A 24,885-nucleotide genomic window follows, 5' to 3' on the forward strand; every position below is an offset into this window, starting at 1 on the left:
ATTACTTACTGAATTTAAGCTACACAATCACAATGTATTTACACAATGATTACATTGTTGAACAGTACACAGGAACTTTCCAACGATAGTGGTTGAAAAGTGGTTTTGCCTTTTTTAGCTGATAGAAAATAGGTAAATCCGATATTATTGTATAATAATAATAATAACTTAAAAAATATATAATAAAGGCTCTTAACAAACGTGAAAAGAGCCTTAATTTATGCATGACTCTTCAATGACTTAATGCAGGAGGCGTACGCTTTCTCCTCTGCGGTGCATTTAAGGACACTCTGACATCTCAGCTGTGTGAGTAAGCTTTTAAAGCACTGCAAGTTCATAATCTACGGCATTAAAAAGACAATTTCAAGACATCAATAATGCTAATTTCAAGTTCGACAGCTTAACAGTTAATTTATGAATGTAAGAATAAAACGTAGCAGCCAGATGCCACCATCAAATACAGACAGGTCACACATTCAACTATTTGTCCTTTAGTCTTTATCATTACTACTGCATGAGTAACTGTCCTGGAAAATAAATTAAAGTAATTTTTATGATTTCATTTGTCAAGGACAAGAAATATACGTAACAGAATGACATAAATATACCAGCAATAAAAACTGTCTCAGTCAGTTTGTCTCCTTTGTCCTGTCTGTAGCGTAATCATTAATTCACCAGTGGACAGAAAGAACGGCCTTATCCTTTTAAATTACAAATTAGTTCAGACTCAAAGCAATAAGCACAAAATACATTTTAGTTTCCATAGTGGTATTAATATTCACATTACGTCCCATTAAAATGTCTATAAGTTTGCATGTTTTATTTCCTCAGATCTGGCACAGCAGCACATCAGATCCTTTGCCACTAGGGCATTAGGATGAATTAATTAGGATCTGAGTGTAATAACTTATGTTACTGGTCATTCGTAATGTAAAGTATACAAGTTGTAAAAATGGCTAAAACATGCAAAACTGCCAGTAGAGAAAAGCTAAGATTTACGCTGCAGGTGCACCTCAAAATGCTTAACTAGCATTATTACCAAGAAGGTTATTCGTTTAAAAATTCAATTTAGCCACTGAGGCACTTTTTTTAGAGACCATGACAAATGATATACTTACAATATTGCGGGCGGAGAAGTTTCGGATGGGATCCTCAGCAGCAAGCGACACAGAGCTGAGCATGATGAAGACCAGGATGAGGTTGGTGAATATGTGATGGTTGATGAGTCGGTGGCAAAACACGCGAACCCTGGAGGACACAAGAAACGCAGCCGTTCGGTTGGTGACGCTGCCTGCGCGTGGACAGCTTCCGCCATGTGGCCGTTTCTTACGGGTTTGTGTTGCTGAAGATGAAGAAGGCACTTCCCTCGGGGATTGGAATGATCTTCTCCTTCTTCACCAGCTCGGAGATGGCCGGCCGAGGCCCCGACGGCACTTCTGGATCCTCCTCCTCCACTGCGGTTTCCTCGTTGTCGTCCTCCTCGTCCTTGCAGCCGAACAGAAAGTGCGTTAACTTTCAAAACTGTGAAGAAGGTACTGTAGCATTCTGAGCTTGGAGGAAATCAAAGCTACCTTGTCGTCTTTATCGTCATCCTTTTTGTCACTGTGGTGGAAAGAAATGTGTTTAGAGTTTGAATGATAGCGTGAGGCATTTGACTGAGCAACTGAAATATTACAAATATCAAGGATCTGCGATCACGTGCTCACCCTTTCTTGTCTCCCTCGTCCGTGTTGAGAGACTCTGCATCTGCCAAGTTGTCCACAGCGATAGCCAAGAAGACGTTCAGCAGGATATCTGAACGCAGCCTTCAGTAAAGGGCCGTTCCACTGATCAGAGCCGCACCACATGCCAACACTAAATTAACGCACGTGTCAGCAGTTTCACAAGTCAGACAGGATACAGTTACCGCAGATGAAGAGGATGATGAAGTAAAAGCACACGATCATGCCGGAGGAGGAGGGGCCTCCGTACGCCATGATCCCATCATACATGACCGCGTTCCAGTCTTCACCAGTCAGGATCTAAAATCAGCAAGAAGGACAATGTCAGTGTACAAACAGTGGCCACAATCATCCAGTTTATACACAATACTGGGAACGTGATCTTGGCTAAAATAAGCTGCATATTGATTTATCCTGGTCTAAATCTATCGTTGTTTCTCTCCTGACAGACCCTTAATATCAGAATGTTCTCCACTTAGATGTCGTACCTGGAACACAGTGAGAAGAGCTTGTGGAAAGTTGTCAAAGGTGCTCCTCTTGGTTAGGGTTTCATCAAAGTTGAACTTTCCACCGAACACCTGCATGCCCAGCAGCGAGAAGATGATGATGAACAGGAAGAGAAGCAGCAGCAGGGAGGCGATGGACTTCATGGAGTTGAGCAGCGACGCCACCAGGTTGCTCAGTGACTGCCAGTGACTGCACATACGGTGGAGGAGACCTGGTTACTCATCAGCGCACACAACGCACACTGCACACGTCCACACCGGCGCCACGACCTCACCGCGTGACTTTGAAGATCCTCAGCAGGCGGACGCAGCGGAACACAGAGATGCCGAGAGGAGACATGATCTCCAGCTCCACCAAAATGGTTTCAGTGATTCCTCCGCACACCACGAAGCAGTCGAAGCGGTTGAACAGGGAGACGAAGTAGGCTTGAAGCCCCAGACTGTACATCTTGACCAACATTTCACAGGTGAACAGGGCCAGCAGCACCTTGTTGGCCACATCTGGAAACCAGAGAAAATCACAGTTAAACAGCGAGGAGGAGGAATATGAGGTGTATAATATTGATACAACACAGTCATAACGTTCATACCCTGCACTTGCGTCAGCCACAGAGGCTGGTTGTAATGCTCTGAGGATATGGTGAGGGTGTTGAGAAACACCAGGATGATGACCAGCCAGTAAAAAGGCACCGATTTAACAGCCAACCGGCACTTCCTGCGGCAGAACCTGTTCCAGCGGCGCCAGCGCCGGCTGCAGCGGAGAAGGAGGCATTAGTGGGAAGAATCACGCTGTTATAGAAGAACACAGCTTGCTTCTTCCTTTTCAGAGACACCGGAGTGGAACTTACGGCTAACTTTCAAAAGCCAAACAATGCAACAGACGTGTGTTTTAGGTAAATCTCTACGGTTCGTTTCCATTTCTAATAGGAAGGCAGCGGGGTGAGACGGACGGGCCACGGGGGAACTGCATCAATACATTTTGTGCGAGTCTCACTGTACAGTAAATGAGCTGTAAAATACTGCGTAAGGCTATTCTCTAAAAATACCTCATGGTACATGCTGACTTTATAAAAACTGTTGATTTATTATCCAGAGTAAAGTCTCATTAAACTACAATGAAATGAAAGCTAAGCATTTTATGGAAAATAGGAATATGTATGATCGAAAGACCATACAGCAACATCTACTGACCTGAACTTTGACTTTGAGATTTTTTGACTGAAAGAAAAACAAATTGTTGACATTTACAAATGCATCACATTCCTTTCTTTCACATATTCAAATGGCTACTTTGTGAATTTTAATGTGTGAAGTGACTTTAATGTAACAGGAGAAGAAGCATCTTGTGCAGCGCTCTGTGCGTTCTCACCACAGGGGTCCGCAGCACGGCGTCTTTTCGTCCTCCCCATTTTGATTCTCGGTGTTGACGGATTCTGTTTCGCTGGCCGGAACGCTCGCTGCGGCGGCAAATAACGCACACATTTACCAAACAATCCAACTATAGGCTCTTCACAGCGGCATGAGATTCTCCAGACAGACAGACAAAAAGTCTGCGCGCATCACATCAAGCAATTCACATACAAGCTACAAGAGCATCGGATTTATTTGATAAAACCTCTGAACGAAACTCTACGACGTTGCATCGCCATTCAAAAAAAAAAACACCTCATGGAAGGGGAAGCGCTTAGCATCGCTGTCATCATTAGCACAGTATCATTTACCAAGTGCTGAAAGGGAGCAGACAGAGGACAGGCGAGTGGACAGCTGCTCCATAAAGGCTGATTGATACAGACAATGAGAGCAGAGGGATGAAGGGAGCAGGGTGAGGAGGACGGAGCTCTTAAAGCTGCGTCTGAAATGCTACACTCAAAGTAGCGCCAGCGCTCTGGAAGGAGCCTGTGCAGACAGATGATTAACAGTGTGAAGCGTCTCAGCGCTTTAACTCGTACGAGGGAGCGTGGCGTGCGCTGCTGCAGAGCTTATGCAGACGCGTTGGCTTTGATTCCTGAGTGGTTGGACAGCTCTCAGCTCTGAAAATAGTGCTGACTGCTGGAGTAGTGATCTGGGTTTAGCCCTATTTTCTATATTCACACTGAGCCACTGCTTTTGAAATGGGCGGGTCTGCCGTCTACTGCAGCTGTACTTCTGCTCCGCGCGAGACTCATTTAGGAGCAGTCAACCTTATGCAAGAGACGAGAACGGGAGGAAATAAAAAATACGAGGCTGCGGTGCTCAAACACAAGGGTTAAACATAGCAACAGTAAAGTCCACAGTCATGAGACATTCACCCAGGATGCTCCAACTTCAGCTCCAGTACAGTAACTTCTGCTCATTTTTCATTTCGTATTCAACAGTCAGATATTTAAGTGAACTTATTTTACATTAATAACACAAGGTGGAAAACTACAAAAAATAAAAAGCAAATGCATTTTTTATGTTATTGAGTCCATCTGGTCTAGTGCGAGAGGGATTTTTATGTAAGAGGTCAGAGCATCATAGTCATACACACACACACACACACAGTATATATAAGCACACACACACACACACAAAGGGAAACCACAGGATTTACCATGAGTGTCGGACGACTGGCTGAACCACCCAAACCTTCCCTTCTTCTTCTCAAGGAGGTCAGCCAAAGTCACCCCTTCATGTGTAATGCATGCAAGCCCATGCATTCAGACACAACGGCACAGCGGAGAGACATGGGAGGGGGGGGGGGGGGGGGGGGGGGGCGAGAATGTGCTGCTATCAAAATGGGTCAGAGCAGACAAGCACCACAGGACAACAACAGTATTCAAAAAATATCAATATCCAACAGTGACAAGAGCAACGGGAGCCGCATGGGCTGCAGACACTGAGGAGGGAACCACACAGACAGCTGTTAGTCACACGGAGCACCTGTTCCAACGCGGTACACTGCAAATACACGCATTTGCAGCTTTGCATGCCAGTGAGGAGTCGATTGTTGACGGACACCAAAAGCAATAATGGACGCTGGACAGAAAGCAGCATGGAGCCTCCTCCTCATAACACAGAACTGTTCGATTTAATCTGCTGCAACGAAGCTAACAAGAAGCACAACAGCTGCTTTATAATCTACTGCTGTTATTTGGTTAAAGTCTCTGGTGGATTTTTTTTTTACTTCATGATCCAAAAAAGTTACATTGTTTAATTAGAAGCTTGTTTATTGCTCAACGTAAATGACCAGTTATGGGATAAATATTTCTTCTCCAGAGGGATAATGTCGTTTTACAGTATTTTTACATAACACATGGCAGATTTATTAACATGCTGCATTTCCTGCTTATATAAGCTTTTTTATAGCTGTAGGCATCGCAATGCCTGCTAAACACTGCAATCAGGTTTCTGTGTTAAAGGGTTCTTGTGATGGCAGCACAGCGTTACTCTCAACGACTGATTGGGGATCGGGTGGGCGGTGCTTACGGTTGCGCTTGCTCTCCTCGTCCGCCTCGTCCTCGTTGTCCGGGTCGATGTCTTCGGCCTGGGTGATCCAGTCCAGGTAACCCTTCAGGTCCTCCTCCAGCTGCTGCTTCTCCCGCAGCTTCTGGAAGTCCCCGCGAGCTTTGGCCTTCTCTCGCTCCTTGGAGAACTCTCTGGGTTTGCACAAGAGCACGCACAAAACATGCAGACACGTACAAATAGACAAGAGCCAGTGAATAACACACAAAAGAGCACGCGTACACACAAACAAAGAGGAACTCATTTACTGCAGCAAACAGCTAGCGATTCTTTTCACACAAAATGAAAATTAAGATGCTAAAAAATCTTTCTATTACCCAACAATCTAATCATCATATGCTGTATATGCTTTTATTTGATATTATATTGCTTATGGTTGTGAAGAGTCAAATTCAGGTCTTTCAGTCTGATTAAAACCTAACAGTGACTGATCTGTAGCCACTGGAGGGAGATGTATGCCTTTCAATGACAACGCAGCACTATATTTAGAGCCTGACAGTAAAGTAGCATATTCTTCAGGCCAGCATCTTAATCATACAGAGAAGCCAATTCAGGTAGATGGAATTAATGACATGCAAAATTTGCGCAGCGTCTAAATCCATAGGTTTTATAAAACAACAACTGTAAAATGCAGTATGTGACGGTTCAGAAGACACAAGACAAAACAGTGGGATTTTGTCTTTATAGTAGGAAATATTTGCTTAAGCTGATTTTTAAACCGCACTAAAATAATTGATGCAGATCACAACTCATGCCAATAGCTGACTGAGCTGCATGTTGCTGATTTTAGTTAACCTCTGTTAACCGGTTGCGCTGGCTGGTCAGCCATCCGGAGTTAATTGTAGTGTAACACCCCAGCCCCCACTCCACAGAGCAGGAAACAGCAAAGTGGGGTTTGAAAGAGCTTAGGATCGCACAGGGAGTGAAGGGCGAGGAATAAGATTAATTTCTGTCTCCGGAGGTTGGATGCTTGGTTGGGGATGAAGTGGGGGAGGAAGTGCTCACTTTGCAGTTACTATGAAAAGAACGTGACGGCAACAGAGGTCAGTTACGAAAGCATAAGTAAGTATTTCAAAATGGTTTGTAGTCTCAAAATATTTGGAGGATTACAGTATTCTACGGCAATGAATGCACTCACATAGGAGAACTCTACTAGCAGACAGTGAGCAGAGCACAGCAACCCACAGCATGCACTTTCTGCACAGATTAAAAAAAACCCACTGCACTCATTGGCTCTTACCCACTGAGCACACCCAACACAAGGTTCAACACAAAAAAGGAGCCCAATATGATCAGGCTAACAAAATAAATCCAAGGTGTTTCCCATCCGATGGCGTCGTTGACCTACAGGAGTCAGAAGTAGCCGGTTAACAGACAGAAACACACAAAAACAGAGGACCTCCGGCCTGCAACCAAGCAGAGGGCCTCTGTCCGTAGAGAAAAGAAGGTGCTTACCCGCTCAACACACCCAAAACCAGGTTAAGAACGAAAAAGGAGCCGAAGATCACAAGACTGACAAAGTACACCCATGGAAGCTCAAAGCCCATAGCATCGTTCATCTGGAGGAACAAGCATCATCACAAAGGAGGGGAAGAGAGGTAGAATGAAGAGACAGAAGAGAGCGAAATAAGCCGTTAAAGCTAGAAACTGGCAGAAAAGGAGAACAGATTAAAGTTCAACGGTAGCTTTTAGGGTCAGGGGCAGGAAAAAAGGGGGACAGCGGAGGGAGTCGTGCCAGGATAGCTTCATATTGTTGAACGCGCTCGATCGTTTAGGCAATCAATCATATCAAAGTGACGAGAGCCGCCGCGGGAAATTATCAGCGGCTTCATCATCAGAATGTCACTCGCATTATCGCTGTGTGTCTGATCCAGACAGACGTTCACGGCCGAAGGCGCGTGACAGTCACAGGTTATCGGGCTGCGAGCACTCACCCAGTACAGCACGTCCGTCCAGCCCTCCATGGTGATGCACTGGAACACCGTCAGCATGGCGAACAGGAAGTTGTCAAAGTTGGTGATGCCGTTGTTGGGACCTTGCCAGCCCTCCCTGCACTCGGTGCCGTTGGGGCATTGTCGCCCGTGCCCTGAGATCGCACATGGAGCTTGTTCGTCTTCAGTTATCGCATCTTCAGAGAGAGTTACGAGCCGTCAGAAACTTCTTGCTGTATGTGTGTGGTCAAAGGCTGATTTCATCTTTCCAACTACAAGGCCTCACCTGTGCCGATATAATAGCAGGTGGCATGCATTTTGCCGATGAAAAGCTCCAGGCCGATGATGGCATAGATGATAATAACAAACAGGACCAGCAGGGCAATGTGAAGGAGAGGGACCATGGCTTTAATGATGGAGTTCAACACCACCTGTAAACCTGTGTGAAAGTGAAAATACATTTTAGAAGTCCTGGTTGAACAAAGTGATGACATGCTGTAGAAACTCCCAGAGGATCATTTGCCCTCTTTTGGACTCTTTCAGTTTTAGTAAGTTGATTGTAATTTTGCATCAAATGATTTATTAGATTTTTAGATTAAAAAGGACTGGTTCATTTACTTTATTTTTTTAGAGGTATTTGCTTTATCAGCACACAATATGAAGTTTGTTTTCAGTACTTACTGCCACATCTGATTTTCATTTCAGTACATCTGTGCAGTTCATGAATATAGCAGAAATGTTGACTCTGAGCTCATTACACCCAGAGGTTTCTCATGTGGATGTTGGCTAAATGCTGTCCTGGGGGTGACACTAGACCATCTGGACTTCTCCCATGTAATCGTAGCTTTACTAATACCGTTACACGGACCATCAGAGAGTGTGTGTATTAGGCTACGCTGCATTTACGTACTGGGTACTCCTGAGACCAGCCGCAGGGGTCGCAGCACACGGAAGGCTCGAAGGGCTTTAACATCGAATCCACCTGGTTTACCTCCATGGCCATGCATCGACGGATGGAGTTCCTCTCCTTCACCCTCTGCCTTGTCTTCTTTGGTCAAAAATTCCAAGACAACACTGAAGAGTCTGTCAGGAAACGGAGGAAAAAAACTTAGTGACTTGTATATTAACTACTTAATATACAAATCACTAATGTAAAAATGTTAAAAAAATGTTATGTAATGTTAAAACCCAACAATTAGTCATTTGCTTTAGTTATTTTTAGGAAGATTCTATGTATCATCTTCATGCTAAAGCTCATTTGTCATTATTTTGCTGCCGATGCTCTGAAGAAACATTTTGTTGTGAAACTATAATAAATAAAGTGTGATCAGTTTTCATTACAGCCGCCCACAAACCATACTAATATCACCATGATACAGCTGGATTAGTCTAAGTATTATGCATAGTAAGGCACATTTTATTAGCGGAATAGCAAAGTGGATCCATGTTAGACTGTTCTCCTTAAAAACATTCCTCTAAAATGCATTCTCCAATTTAGCTACTGTAAAACAAGTGAAGGTGTTGTGCCAGAATTCAAAGCACAAGCTTTTGCCAAATCAGAGCCTGCATAATATCAAACATGTTCAATGCAAACTTGTATTTTCATGCAAACATTAATCAGAAGTTGGGAAAATTGAGGCAAACCAAAAGTTGAACTAAAAAATAAAATGAAAAATGTTTAAAAAATATATATATTTTGTAGTAATCCTTGTTTTCAATAATCCTGATTGGTTTAATTGCAGAAATTGTTATGGTGCACATTAACAATGAAATTTGGCTTTCAGTGAAGGTACTCCCTTGTGTGGTGAAACCTAAAAAAACAACAGCAAAAACAAACAATTTGAAAGAATGCTGGCTCTGTGCCTGAAGGACAATACGGCCCCATGCGTCGCTGACTATTTAAAGAAGCATCTCATTGATTTTGCATGTTTTAGACCCATTAGCATGAAGCAAACTCCTCTATTCAAACCTACAGAACGTTGCCTACAAGATTTATATTTATATTAATGTGTCTGTCCACTTCTTTTTGTATCTCTATCTTGATCTTCAGCATCTTCACCAGTATCTGTCTCTTCAGCAATCTCTAATTTTGCATTAAAGTTGAGGGTGTTAAAAGACACTAAAATGTTTACTACTAACTACTAAAGTAGTCAAAATTAGAAACAACAAAAACCTGAACCTGTGGTAAAATAAACATAAGAGAAAGAAGAATTATTCTCAAAATCCTTCACCTTTACAAAAACAATGGAATATTTGAAATTTTGCCTTTTTCCATCAGTTAAATCAGGACCTTTAATATACATTTACTAAAACCATTTGTCTTGCATTGCATTCAACAGCATTTCTCTGAGATCACGTCTCATTTTCTAATTTCAGTTGTGAAGTGAACCGACCCTGAATCTGTGTCATCGTTTCAGCAGCAGTCTTAAAAAGCTGTTTTAGAGCCGTTTCAGGCTGCATCTTGTTTTATTTTGTGTGTGTCAGTTCACTGATTTAACAGCAACAGTCAGTCTTCACGGCAAGAGCAGTCGTCTTTGCAAGTGACTGCACGGCAGATCAACCCCGCCGCTGTATGCAGACAGAGCTCTGACCCAGCTACCCACTGGACTGTGTGCGCAGAGGAGAGAAAAGGACAGGGGGGAGACGGAGGAGGGTGGAGGCGAGAGGGGAAAAGGTGCGATGGGGATGAAGATAATAGGAGGAGAGTGAGCAGGAGATAGGATCAGGGGCAGCGTGATGTGGGAGAGTGTGGAGCATGAAGCACAACCGTTTGACTGAAGATCGAAATGAAAGGGGGGAAGTCATGAGAAAGAGCAGGACAGGGGTGTGGGACCAAAAGACAGCCACAGAGAGGAGGGGAAAGATGGGAGGCAGTGTTGGAGAAGAGATAAAGTATGGAAACGGTGACTCACTCTAGTGGTGGTAAAGCTCTGATTTATCCTCTCTGTCTTTTCTGGGTCATATACTGTGGGTGTATGAGGGTCTTCATTAACACTAGGCTGCTTGCAGCAGAGGCTTAAGCAACTTTAACACTGCGTGCCTCACCCTGGAACACCGTGAACCGCAACTGTGGAACATCGACCTGGACGCAGCTGATACAAAGACGTCACACTTGCGTGGATTAACGGTACTCACCCTATGACGACAATGACGAAATCCAGCATGTTCCAGCCGTTCCTCACATACGCGTTCTGGTGCATCACCAAACCGTAAGCGATAATCTTTAGAAAGGTCTCGATTGTGAAAATGATGAGGAAGGCATACTCAACTTTTTCCTACAGACACACACACAAAACAAGTGATTTGTATTAGGACATAAAATCATGCAAATTCATGTGTGGGGTGAAAAACATGGTCTAAAAACCCACACAGATATAATACAAGTGAGTATCGTGACCGACTAAAGAACTAAAACTGTTCTGCCTGAGCAGCAGAGCCTCACCTCGCTCTGACCTCCTCTGATTCTCACCTTTTCCAGCAACTGTCTTAAAACATACAGGATCCACAGACGGTGACAATATGAGAGGTAACCCTCACATTCAACCAAGCTAAAAACTTTAAGAACATGTTTTGTCTTAGAAAGGATTTTAGCAATTTACACAACCTCAGGGAGGCAGAACAATAGATGTGTAGCTATCCAACAATAGATTATGTCATCAGAGGACTAGAACACACTCCAAAACAAACCCCGAACACTCGACAAGGTAAACTGCAAATAAAAATATATAAATTGCCTATACAAGATGAGTTCATGTACCATGCAAAATGTATGTATTGTTCGAATAAAATTAATAATCCAAAAATAACAATTGATGTTTGAATTGAGAAAATATTTCATACACTTTATTTTCAGTTTCGTATTCTATTCGCCATCGTATTCTATATACAACGACCTTCTGAACTTTCATGAGTATCAGTCAACTCCTGTTGTCTGACAGTGATATTAAATATTCATTTTAAAATCAACTTAACATCAAAACGAAAAAGCAAAATACTAAAATATTAAAATGTCTGTTTTTAGAGGGTATGAAGAGACTAGATTAACTGAGTATTGAACAGAGAACATGTAGCTGTCAGGTTAAGGTCAACTAGAAGTGACGGCGACAACAGCAGCACGCGTAGCAAGATGAAAGTGATGCAGGCATGTTGGTGCAGGGTGACGTGTGAGAAGCAGAGCTGGACTCCACACAGGGTGAGTCAGCGTCAGCGTCCCCGAAGACACGAAACCAGGGCCCTTCTTATTCTTTAAACATGAAGCAGGTCATCGAAACCCCTGCACACAGTCTGTCTGCGCGTGTAACTGTACCCTGAATGCATTAAACACAGCCATTTAACTTCTCACATGGGAAGTCCGTGGGATTTTCATTGTACACAATACAGGAGGACACACACACACACACACACACACACACACACACACACACACACACACACACACACACACACACACACACACACACACACACACACACACACACACACACACACACACACACACACACACACACACACACACACACACACACACACGTGTATTATAATACACATAATGGCCTCCTCTGCCTGAGGGAGTCCTTAATCTCCTGCTCTGTGTTCTCTGCAGACTGCAAAAATGCAAAAACCGCCGTGGACTGCAGGGCTCGTGTCCCCAACAGTTTACTGCAGACTGTGAGAAGCACTTAGCCCAGAATGAGAGACATGGGAATCTTTGTTCGCGAAGTAAAAGGTTGAATTAAGCTCACGGCTGCTGCCTTTATGACAGAGCATGCTCAGGCCGCGGGGAGGGGAAGGGAAGAGGGCGATTCATACAAGGGTAGACGGAAAGTGACAAAGAGACACGTGAACGCTCTCAGAGTCATTTACTGACTAAAAGGACAGACAATGAACTGCTGCTGCAGTAATGCGCCTGTGTAAATAGAGCCCTGCTTTAAGTGGCTCCTCCTGTACAGCATATCCTGCGAATATAGATTAAATGACCTGTCGTCCACTGCAGCAACTGCAATGATACTAACCATGCAATAAGAACAGCAACAGGAAGCTTCCTGGTAGGTGAAAACATGTAATAAGTAAATAACAACAAGTCCCCGTCAATTAACCAGCAATTTATTCATTCATCAGCACGGTGAAGAGTGAGCGAAAATAGAAAGAGAAAGTGAGAGAGAACAACACTGAGAGCCAGAGAGTGAGGAAAGAGGCCTTTGGGGATGACCATAAATATCTCTGAGTCATCGCACTTTATTGGCGCAGTAAAGACTCACTGTATCCTCGTCTCATACAGTACATGCATGTGACGGGGCCGCACATGCATGCTACCGGTATGTGCTGTCGCCGCACACTCTGCAGAGCCAGGCATCAGTGGCTCCGCTCACCTGACACACGCACGCGGCTCAGTTTACCGCATGACAAAGGCTTTAATCCGCTGAGCCACGCGCTCCGCTACATGGCTCGACATACGACTGAGCCAGCGCTAATGTAAACCTATTAACGCCGCCGCCTGTGCGCGCGTGGGGCTCGTGCACGCTCCAATCAGAAATAAAGTAATGAAACCGCTTGTGTGGCAGTTTTATCACTTCTCAAAAGATTCTGTACTGCTTAAATGTTATCAGCATCTCCAAACGGTAAAACCGTTACCAAATAAATTTTGTGACTATTTACTGGATGCAGTTCCTCTGTTTTGAGTATATAAATATTGCTACATGTGCGTGTTAGCAATTTATGAGCAGCAGGCCCAGAGTCACATGAGTCAGAGTGACATGCATGTTTGATGCCTGTGTGTGTGTGTGTGTGTGTGTGTGTGTGTAACCAGAGCACAACCAAAACAAGCTCCAGTATAAGCAGTAAAGGAGCAAGAGATGTGATAACACCCAACACATGACTGGGACACAACTCGGCCTCTGCAGCGCTCGGCCATTGGACAGTCCAGTTGCAAGGGAATGTGATAATGTCATTTTGCGTCGGATTCTGCGCAGTGACAAGACGTCTATTCTGTAGGACTTCCCACATCACTCTCCTGCTACAGTACATCTCCCTCCCCCGAGCGCTCCCCGTCTCTCTCCAAGTCCCTTTCCTTCCCCTGTCTCTGTAGATCAGTCAGTGCCATCCAGCCGAGCCAGGAGGGTGAGGGCAGCCAGCATTTAGTGCTTCTTCACCGCCTACTCCTGCAGGTTTGCTCAGTAAATAGAAGTGCACATGAGTGTGCAGTCTATATTAGGATGGTTGTTCAAGTGTGTTATGGATGAAGTTCATTTTGAGAATCATATATTAAACTCATATGTTGCCAGTTAAGCATATGATACTTAAATATTGATTTATCATAGATCAATTATCATATGTTACTTCAGGGATGAATCAGTAACCATATAAATAAGTGTAACATCTGCTGTTTCTCTCTCTTTACATATACGTATAAATGTATATTTGTGTTCAGTCTGTGTCTCCACAAGTTATGTGTACTTCTGTGAAGTACTGTGGAGGCGGCAGGAGCTGTGCGAGATGACACTGCCAAGGTAAACATTACAAGTGCCGGTTGTAACCACCACACTACCGAGTACATGGCTTCACAGGCGGAAAACAACGGATCGGGCTGAGTATTGGTTGCATAAGGTGGCTGGTGGGGTCGGATCGGCCCTGGAGGAGCCCGATCTGCCCACAGGGGAACATCTATGCAGTCGCTCGTTTCTCAAGCAGTTTGTTGTTCATTTGGCAAAATGATGCAGCTGTCACAGACCTAGGAACGTGCAACACCATAGCCCAGTGCAGCCAAAGTACAGTAACAGTGAGATTTAACATCTGACACCAATAACACCAGAGATATACGAGTAAAGAACAAAGAGGCTTTGTTGTATCACTGTATAATAAATATGTACAAATGCACATCAGAAAGGTCCTTAAAGCAGAACATTGTGTTAATGCCTGTTTAACTGGTATAATTAGACTATACATGTAGCCCATTTCACATCATTAGCATAGTGAAATTCTGCACTTCTGTAGTAGCAACAGTATTCTACTGTGTATATATAGACACAACCAGTTAACAATACGCCACAACCTGAAACCTGAGTGGCTCAAACTTGACACCCGCTCGCTGCTGTTTAAGCGTCTTGCTTTTCACTCTACTCCCCTGTCGTCCTCCTTTGGGTGGAAACGCTCCCACAACTGAGCCAAGCCACTCGTCATAAATGGATGACATTTACCTCCAAGCCACGCAGGAGGTTTAGCTTTGAGCAAATCAAAGACAAAGTGGGGACAAGGAAAAACACACTTAATATTTAAAAGACAGCATCTGTGAATTCATAGACAAGTAAAGCTTATAAAATTTAATGTGTCCCAGTGCAACACGTTAACAAATTCTCAACTGTTTAATTTTGCATAATATTTATATTTGTATTAGTGCAGCACCATATGTGATCCAAAGGAGAAAATACACAAAACTCTAAACGTAAAAACAGACCCACACTCTGCCATAGTGCTGCACTTACACACAGTATCCACACAAAGCTGACTCGCTCTCTCTCTCGCGCTCTCTCGCGCTCTCTCTCTCCCTCTCTCTCTCCCTCTCTCTCTCCCTCTCCTTCAGTCACGCAAACACAATCCTACACTTGCACACACACGCAGGAATACACATTCAAGATAACGAGCAGGGACAGTGCTAGTGTGAGCCACAAATGAGCAGTTAGGTTAAGTGACTAAACACATCCTTCTACCATCATCTCTATGGGACTCCACAGTCCAGACGTTACTGCTTGTGCCAGCCATAACACTCACGTCCACGCACACAGCCAACAGTCTACTTAACCTCAGCCACAGCTCCACGCAAATGCACTCGCTGGCCACTTTATTAGGTACAGCACAGGAGCAACACGTCACGCACAACTCTCCTACTGGGACCAATAGACAAAAGCGCCACTGTCTTGATGCATAGTGCTCAGTGATAAATAGTAATATTGGACTATTTGTATAGTTTGTATATTTCTATTTCTATACTGAACTGTTTTGTAAAAGCAACATTAAGGGTCATATAAAGGACGGTTACGTTGTCAGACATCAGTTACACACTGAGGCTCTTGACGTCTTCCCTCCACAGACGGTGGTTCTCACATTCGCCTCTGGGCTTCAGTCGTCTTTTGTACAATTTCAAACAGCGGCGATTATTTTTTTAAGTGCTGCAAAAATTGTGCGCATAAGGGGATCACTGAAAAAACACCAGCATTTATCATGCGTGTTTGTGTTTTCCCCCTCCAATTACACTGACTCATCCATCGAACTGTTTTTGAACTGCTTAGTCAAATCAATGATGTTTTATAAATGTGGACATCCACATGAAACGCTGTAGTAACATCTAAACATCCAACTGAGTCACACTGCGAGTTGTCCGCCGGCGCCTAAACAACCTCCCTGTAGGTTAGTATGCGGACATTTCAGCCTTTACATGTTTGTGTCCTTTTGTCCCCAGCACAATAAATAGCTCTGCAGCTCCGCAGTTATGCAATAACAGTGATACAGGCAAACACTACACGATACCAGATGCAATTCGCTGCGTGTTTCCTTGTGAAGGATAAGATGAATGAATCATATTCACCATGAAAAGGTCATTGTTTTGCTCAGCTACCTACAGCAGGAGCTGCCTAGGGTGTCGAGTCGCAGATAGATAAGTCAGAAATGACCTTAAAGCGAAGGCAGGACGGTTGTAGACTATTGTCTGTCCCCTAGACAAGGTGGATGCGGAGGAGACACGGTCACGTGCACAGTGGCTTGTATGTGCACGTCCTTCTGACACAAACAAAAGGGAGAGGACTCAAGTAGAGAGATAAGCTTGACAGGAATGGAGAAAATGAGTGAGTGACTGTGAGTCCTGTGGGGCTGCTCGTCTCACGTGCACACGTGTACGTGTGCGCTGGCTGCAGCCCGTTACTCATTCGTGCCTCTTGGTGGTAGCAGGACCCCAATCTTTTGCCCTGTGTTCTGCCTGAGGAGGAAATTGCTTTCTATTTATAATGAGCTGCTGCATTTAACCAAGCCTTACTAACAAGGCAGGCACACTCATGCTATTAAGGCCCTTATGACTTTGCAGGAAGGCACTATTTTAATACACAGCAGCTCTTGAACAGATTAGAGTGCAACACAACATAATGAATCGTTACCTTTGCCTTTCAGGAATTAGTGTCACCCGAGTCTACGCTTTTAGACAACAAAGCATTTCTGACTCTGTGTGTTGCACGTTTCTGCCGCCGTGCCATATAATTTGATCCTCGCGTTACACATCTCGGCGCTGCAGCTCAGGTTTCACACGAGCCCTCGGTCCACCTGCGAGGCTGCAGAGCAGAGCCGCGTGGAGCGGGCAGCAGGACTGGCTCAGCATTTTCCTCCCCAGCACTCCTCTTGTGAGTACAGCGCGAGGCCACGTTGGCACACCTGCGCTGTAAAATATTGTGCTGCTCAACCTCTGCTGAAAAGACTGCATTATTCACACGTTTAATGTAATGTTGAAGCTGCAGAATTAAAGTCCTGTGTAAGCAATGCAGAGCTCTGTGTTGGAAAGTGGACAACAACCTGTACAACGCCTCTATCTCTATACAGCAGTATTGTGCAGGTAGGAACAGGAGATGTGATGATGACTTCTTATTTATACATTTAAAATATAAAAAGGACTGCGTTAAAATATAAATCTATAGGAAGAATCGTTTCACCAGGTCTGAAAATATAAAGCGAAAAGTATTTCTCAGGAATGCTCCACAAGTTCGAGTTGGTTCAATGTCATTTGCACATTGCATGTTGAAGCGCTCCCAGATGTCTTCACCAGGCACACTTAGATTCAGTCCATACATACAAAACCAAAGCAGTGTCTTGAAACTGTTTGCTCAGTCAAATATTTCCCTCTCCTTATGCAGCCCGTTTTCAAGAGATGGGCCTGGACTGCAGACAGGCCAGTGAATCACTCACGCTCTGTGTAATATTCACTGCTTCCCCATCTCTGACCACTTTCTGCATCCACAGTGCGTTCCAGTTGTCGCAGTCCGGCTCTTTCAAGGTTCACTGCAAAACAGACCTGACACGGTTTGCTACATAATATGATATCACACACTGTAATGTCCCACTTTCCCTCGATGCACCACCGCTGTGTAAACAAATACCCTGAGGTCACTCCCCATGGGGTCAAGCTGTAAAAGCAGAACGCTTCACTTTGCTATTAAACCAGATGCAATTGAAGCCAGAGCTCTGGCTTATCTTCCACAGCAGGTTCCGCCTGCGTAGCACGCAGAAGAACACTTAACCTTTGCGCTCCTGCTCTCACGAGAAGCTCTCGCCCGCATCCCGGCGCCTGCAGACGCTGTGCAAGGTGCTCGTCAATCACCGAGCACTGCGGCGCGGCTCGGCTCGCGCGAGAGCTGCGTTCTGAGCATCTGCTTTCCAAGAGTGCACTCATCCTCAGCTGTGGAACAATGCTTACAACACTACAACACCCATAATTCATCACACAGACATGAACGCACAGGGAGCATGGAGTGGTGCAATGACGGGGGAAGTTCTAAAAATAGAGAGCTGGATGAAACCTCTGTACTGTAAAATTATGACATGATAAAGCACCGTAGGAGAGTTGTCAAAGTGCTTCTGTGAGCAGGAACAGCAGAATGTTCAAGTCTGCACGATAGAGCAATAAACCCAAGACGCAGTCTGTCTGCAGCATCTCCTCGCATTCTTCAAGCATTCAGACATAATTTATTCATAATCCTTACAAAGAATGTGTCCATCTGTCTAAATGCAACAAGGTTTAACACAGACAGTCAGTGAATGCAACCTTATACTGAGCGATGCCATCCATGTGACCTGACGGCATCAGCACGGTGTAGAAAGGGCTACTCACCAGGTCGTGGTTTGTGGAGTTGGAATCGTCTTCAGGGAAGGGGACGTAGACAGCTAAGGCCATGCAGTTCGCAAAAATGGCAATCAGTATAAAGATATCAAATGGCCTGAGAGGGGAAGTTAAGGAGAACACGGAGCAATAGGGTCAGAAATTAGCCCAGTTACTGCACAACATCAAGGCCTGATCCTGGGGTTTGACTTTTAAATAGCAGAGGAAAGTCAAACACGCATATTAGATGACTGTTTTATCATTTTGTGTGGATGCTGCTGCTGATAATGTGTTAATAAACACGCAGACTGAGCCGGACAGCTGCATTTTCCAAAGCGTGCTGGTGGTAAATGCCCAGCGAACACGCAGGCTCACACTGGAGCCCAGGCAGCGTCTATTACAGGCGACCACCATCTGATGGCTTGGGTGAGAACAACATCTGCTGGAGCAGCAACCCGACCAGACTGCTTCACAGCTGTGCTGCCAGAGTTGAGTCAGTGTGTCCACACGGTCCAGCGTGTCACCATATCGATCAGTGACAAACACATTCTGGATGAGGAACAATTCTTTCTTTGGTTAATTGATGTTTTCAGCTCCCTACAGTGGCATTATGAACATGTAGAGGAAATAATCTTTTCTAACTAATTTGAATATAAACGTAAACATTGCGTCTTTTATCAATTTCAAAGTGATTTTAGCCAATTCACACTGATCTACAGCTACTTTTAAGATCAGGTTTACAGTAACGGTTGCTCTACAACGTCCCCATTGTTCATGTATTTGCCTATTTATGTTACGTTGCTGCAATAATCTTTTGATTAACGATGCATTGTTGGTCCCTAATTAGCAGTTGCCACGCTCACCCATGTGAAGCCGCTGTAAAGGATACTTCCACTCCACCACGCTGATACAGGCCCTGCGTAAGGGGTTGTTGAGGTTGAGGCAGAACAGAGCCCTCGGTGGCCGGCTGTTGGCATTGCTGCCTTGCTTCTTGCTTTTGGCATACTGCTGCCTCTTCTTCTGTGCCAACGCACCTACCGGGATGGTAGAGGACGTCGGGGCGGCCGGCGGGGCGGCCGGCGCCGCGGGGGCCGGAGCGGGGGCCGGAGCGGGGGCGGGGGTCGAGGCAGGAGGGGCTTCTGGGGCCGCGGGGGCCGGGTCTGGGGCGGGCCCGTTGGCGCTCATGGTGCGGGCGTGGCTCTGTGAGGAGCATCCAGCAGCATGGATCTGCCAGGGTAGACAGAGAGGCTAGAGGAGGACAGGGCGGTCTGACCGATGCGCTGGCACGTCACCAGGGGAGGCCACTCCAAATCTGCTGGCATAATTTGCCTGTGAGGACGAGAAGGTGAGGAAAAGGTCGTTAACGACGTTTGTAACAGTCAACGATATTACTTTTGAGTGACACCAGATCACGTCACATCTGTCTTTACATTACAACACTGGCTCAAAGATAGGCTAATATCGAGTTGTGTCACTCCCATCAACCTGCACAGATGCACATCTGTTTTCTAGATCCATGCTAAAGACTGTGAGACTGTCTCTATGTGACCATATGACAGTTTTTCAGCTTGGCTTATTAGTGCTTCACACACACACACACACACACACACACACACACACACACACACTAAGAAGGATTTGCAGAATCATGCAAACAAGTCTTGGACACCTTGTGCTTGTCTTGAAGAGTAAACTCGTTCTCCATAAACAGAAAAATAATAAAACATACAAATCATTGCTCCATACGCATAAAACATCCGATCATTTGACACCGAGGATGAAGGGGACCCATAAGAAATATGGCGTGGCTCTAATGTTCAATGGCCTTTATGTAGTAAATATATTCTCCGGAGGATCATAAAATAATAATTAGAAGACAGACGCATCTGGAGTAAAGGCAGGGCTGTCACTCTCAGGCGTCACCTGGTCACATCCGCGTTGAGTCCTTGAACTGGCAGCAGGCCCCGCGCACGAACACACGCCAAAGGTCACATTGCACCGATGCCGCCACGAAGGTTTAACGTCCACCCCGCACGGGAAACGGTGATTTGTGTCAGTGACGCGCGAGACCGCGCGTCTCGCGGCGGATTCCGGCCGCCCGCACCATCTACGCCGTGTCCGCGCACGCGGCTGTCGCCGTGTAGCCGCGGCTAGTTCAAGCTCAACGCGTGAACAATGCCGAGTAAACGCGCCGCTCCGGGATACTGGTTTCACCGGCGCGTCGACCGCGACCAACGCGAACGCTGACGTTCCCACGAGCGATTCGTGACGAGCCGACCATCACCGGGGCGTCCTCGTGTTTCTCCTTGGACGGACGGCACCGACGTGGGGTTCGGCGAAGCCCGGCTGAAACCGAGCAGCCGCTCCGATGCTGGCGACCGCGTTACAGCGAACGCAAATCACGCGGTCCCACGCTCCGGGCTGGTGTAGTGGACCGGTCCACTTGACCAGAGCCCGCCTCGGCGAGCGGGGACGGCACCAGCCTGCTCCGTTCCAGTGGCTTCACTGCGATGACAGGGCGCCGAGCCTCCGGCTCCGAGCCCAACGTGACAGCGTCGGCGGGAAAATGACCACTTAGAACTGCACCCATGTTCCGAACCCCCTCGTCGAGCCTCGTCGTAAAACGCAGCTATGCTAACAGGCTAACTTGGCTCCGCGGAGCACGAACCGCACCGCGCCGTACCTTTTCCGAAGTCTTCAGGGTTCCGCCGCGGTCCCGTCCGCTCGGCGGCGACGATCCAGCGGCCCGATGGGCGAAAGACGCGGGTCCGGTACCAAACGGCGGCTTGTAGTTCACCGGCTCCGGCGGCGGGGGCGACGCAGAAAGCCCGTGCATCAATTACGCTCCTCCACGACGATCGCGCGGAGCTGCAGACGGCGGGGTGCGCATCACACGACGGAGCATCCTCGCGCGCTGCCTCCCGATCGTCACGGCGCCAGTCAACAGTGAGAGCAGAGTGGCTCAGCGCGCAGGCTCCCTCCTCCCGTCGACTGCGGTCAAGTGAGCCGTCGTTCGTTCATCCGTCGTTCAGCCAGCCGCGCTTCAGAAACGTCTTGCGCCCGTATTACGCGCTTTACAGCAGAGAACAAAACACGCTCGTCGCGACTTCCTCTTTTCATAGCGACACGTCTGGTCTGTTCAAAATATTGAAAAATACGAAACAAAATATTGCATATATAGAAAAACTGTCGCCTAATGAAGATCTGTATACTTTTACTGTAAAATTAAGCATTTATTATTATTTAAAACTACCATGTCATACTGTGAAACTTTTATAATTAATAACTTAACTTTGGTGCATAGTTCCAGGCTCAGACCACTTTCCCCTTGTTCTACTAGAGGTGTACTATTACCCCACAAAGATTTGTGTATTTTTACTGTATAGTTTTGGATTTATTAGTATTCAAAACTACCAGTTCATACTGTAATACAGTCAACTTTGATCATTAATAACTTGACTTTGGTGCATAGTTCCAGGCTCAGACCACTTTCCCCTTGTTCTACTAGAAGTGTACTATCACCACACAAAGATTCATGTATTTTTACTGTATAGTTTATGATTTATTAGTATTCAAAACTACCATGTCATACTGTAACTGTATGGGCCGTACAGTCAACTTTAATCGTTAATAACTAGACTTTGGTGCATAGTTCCAGGCCCAGACCACTTTCCCCTTGTTCTACTAGATGTGTACTATCATCACACAAAGATTTGTGTATTTTTACTGTATAGTTTTGGATTTATTAGTACTTGAAAGTACTATGTCATACTGTAATACAGTCAACTTTGATCATTAATAACTTGACTTTGGTGCATAGTTCCAGGCCCAGACCACTTTCCCCTTGATCTACTAGATGTGTACTATCATCACAGAAAGATTCGTGTATTTTTACTGTATAGTTTTGGATTTATTAGTACTTGAAAGTACTATGTCATACTGTAATACAGTCAACTTTGATCATTAATAACTTGACTTTGGTGCATAGTTCCAGGCTCAGACCACTTTCCTCTTGTTCTACTAGAGGTGTACTATTACCCCACAAAGATCTGTATATTTTTACTGTATAGTTTTGGATTTATTAGTACTCAAAACTACCAGTTCATACTGTAACTGTATAGGCCGTATAGTCAACTTTAATGATCAATAACTTGACTTTGGTGCATAGTTCCAGGCCCAGACCACTTTCCCCTTGTTCTACTAGATGTGTACTATCACCACACAAAGATTCATGTATTTTTACTGTATAGTTTTGGATTTATTAGTACTCAAAACTACCAGTTCATACTGTAACTGTATAGGCCGTATAGTCAACTTTAATGATCAATAACTTGACTTTGGTGCATAGTTCCAGGCCCAGACCACTTTCCCCTTGTTCTACTAGATGTGTACTATCACCACACAAAGATTCATGTATTTTTACTGTATAGTTTTGGATTTATTAGTACTCAAAACTACCAGTTCATACTGTAACTGTATAGGCCGTATAGTCAACTTTAATGATCAATAACTTGACTTTGGTGCATAGTTCCAGGCCCAGACCACTTTCCCCTTGTTCTACTAGATGTGTACTATCATCACAGAAAGATTCGTGTATTTTTACTGTATAGTTTTGGATTTATTAGTACTTGAAAGTACTATGTCATACTGTAATACAGTCAACTTTGATCATTAATAACTTGACTTTGGTGCATAGTTCCAGGCTCAGACCACTTTCCCCTTGTTCTACTAGAGGTGTACTATTACCCCACAAAGATTCGTGTATTTTTACTGTATAGTTTAGGATTTATTAGTACTTGAAAGTACTATGTCATACTGTAATACAGTCAACTTTGATAATCAATAACTTGACTTTGGTGCATAGTTCCAGGCTCAGACCACTTTCCCCTTGTTCTACTAGAGGTGTACTATTACCCCACAAAGATTCATGTATTTTTACTGTATAGTTTATGATTTATTAGTATTCAAAACTACCATGTCATACTGTAACTGTATGGGCCGTATAGTCAACTTTAATCGTTAATAACTAGACTTTGGTGCATAGTTCCAGGCCCAGACCACTTTCCCCTTGTTCTACTAGATGTGTACTATTACCCCACAAAGATCTGTATATTTTTACTGTATAGTTTATGATTTATTAGTACTTGAAAGTACTATGTCATACTGTAACTGTATGGGCCGTATAGTCAACTTTAATCGTTAATAACTTAACTTTGGTGCATAGTTCCAGGCTCAGACCACTTTCCCCTTGTTCTACTAGATGTGTACTATCATCACACAAAGATTCGTGTATTTTTACTGTATAGTTTTGGATTTAGCAGTACTTGAAAGTACTATGTCATACTGTAATACAGTCAACTTTGATAATCAATAACTTGACTTTGGTGCATAGTTCCAGGCCCAGACCACTTTCCCCTTGATCTACTAGATGTGTACTATCATCACAGAAAGATTCGTGTATTTTTACTGTATAGTTTTGGATTTATTAGTACTTGAAAGTACTATGTCATACTGTAATACAGTCAACTTTGATCATTAATAACTTGACTTTGGTGCATAGTTCCAGGCTCAGACCCCTTCCCCTTGTTCTACTAGAGGTGTACTATTACCCCACAAAGATTCGTGTATTTTTACTGTATAGTTTATGATTTATTAGTACTTGAAAGTACTATGTCATACTGTAATACAGTCAACTTTGATAATCAATAACTTGACTTTGGTGCATAGTTCCAGGCTCAGACCACTTTCCCCTTGTTCTACTAGAGGTGTACTATTACCCCACAAAGATTCATGTATTTTTACTGTATAGTTTATGATTTATTAGTATTCAAAACTACCATGTCATACTGTAACTGTATGGGCCGTATAGTCAACTTTAATCGTTAATAACTAGACTTTGGTGCATAGTTCCAGGCTCAGACCACTTTCCCCTTGTTCTACTAGATGTGTACTATTACCCCACAAAGATCTGTATATTTTTACTGTATAGTTTATGATTTATTAGTACTTGAAAGTACTATGTCATACTGTAACTGTATGGGCCGTATAGTCAACTTTAATCGTTAATAACTTAACTTTGGTGCATAGTTCCAGGCTCAGACCACTTTCCCCTTGTTCTACTAGATGTGTACTATCATCACACAAAGATTCGTGTATTTTTACTGTATAGTTTTGGATTTAGCAGTACTTGAAAGTACTATGTCATACTGTAATACAGTCAACTTTGATAATCAATAACTTGACTTTGGTGCATAGTTCCAGGCTCAGACCACTTTCCCCTTGTTCTACTAGATGTGTACTATCATCACACAAAGATTTGTGTATTTTTACTGTATAGTTTTGGATTTATTAGTACTTGAAAGTACTATGTCATACTGTAATACAGTCAACTTTGA

General features: G+C 44.4%; 1 protein-coding gene across 12 annotated transcripts in view; it reads right to left on the minus strand.

Moving 5' to 3' along the window:
• Positions 1-21,474, minus strand: part of cacna1da (calcium channel, voltage-dependent, L type, alpha 1D subunit, a) — a 40,970-nt gene extending 19,496 nt beyond the window's left edge. For 7 of the 12 annotated variants that reach the window (XM_029149980.2, XM_029149978.2, XM_029149979.2 and 4 more), the window contains exons 1-20: positions 21,174-21,474; positions 19,380-19,819; positions 18,503-18,608; positions 10,777-10,916; positions 8,552-8,724; positions 7,928-8,080; positions 7,645-7,838; positions 7,166-7,269; positions 5,675-5,844; positions 4,800-4,874; positions 3,597-3,684; positions 3,419-3,445; positions 2,818-2,978; positions 2,503-2,728; positions 2,210-2,417; positions 1,901-2,021; positions 1,707-1,794; positions 1,572-1,602; positions 1,331-1,485; positions 1,119-1,248 (exon numbers count right to left, since the gene is read on the minus strand). In XM_029149980.2, the coding sequence (XP_029005813.1) occupies positions 1,119-1,248; positions 1,331-1,485; positions 1,572-1,602; positions 1,707-1,794; positions 1,901-2,021; positions 2,210-2,417; positions 2,503-2,728; positions 2,818-2,978; positions 3,419-3,445; positions 3,597-3,684; positions 4,800-4,874; positions 5,675-5,844; positions 7,166-7,269; positions 7,645-7,838; positions 7,928-8,080; positions 8,552-8,724; positions 10,777-10,916; positions 18,503-18,608; positions 19,380-19,675 (2,646 nt within the window). In that variant the 5' untranslated portion in view covers positions 19,676-19,819; positions 21,174-21,474. The remainder of the gene's footprint in view (positions 1-1,118; positions 1,249-1,330; positions 1,486-1,571; positions 1,603-1,706; positions 1,795-1,900; positions 2,022-2,209; positions 2,418-2,502; positions 2,729-2,817; positions 2,979-3,418; positions 3,446-3,596; positions 3,685-4,799; positions 4,875-5,674; positions 5,845-7,165; positions 7,270-7,644; positions 7,839-7,927; positions 8,081-8,551; positions 8,725-10,776; positions 10,917-18,502; positions 18,609-19,379; positions 19,820-21,173) is intronic. The other 5 variants (XM_029149981.2, XM_029149982.2, XM_029149984.2 and 2 more) reach the window with 1 other exon arrangement.
• Positions 21,475-24,885: the final 3,411 nt, after the last annotated feature.

The sequence above is a fragment of the Betta splendens genome, chromosome 5 (assembly GCF_900634795.4).
Source record: "Betta splendens chromosome 5, fBetSpl5.4, whole genome shotgun sequence".
Classification (NCBI taxonomy): Eukaryota; Metazoa; Chordata; class Actinopteri; order Anabantiformes; family Osphronemidae; genus Betta; species Betta splendens.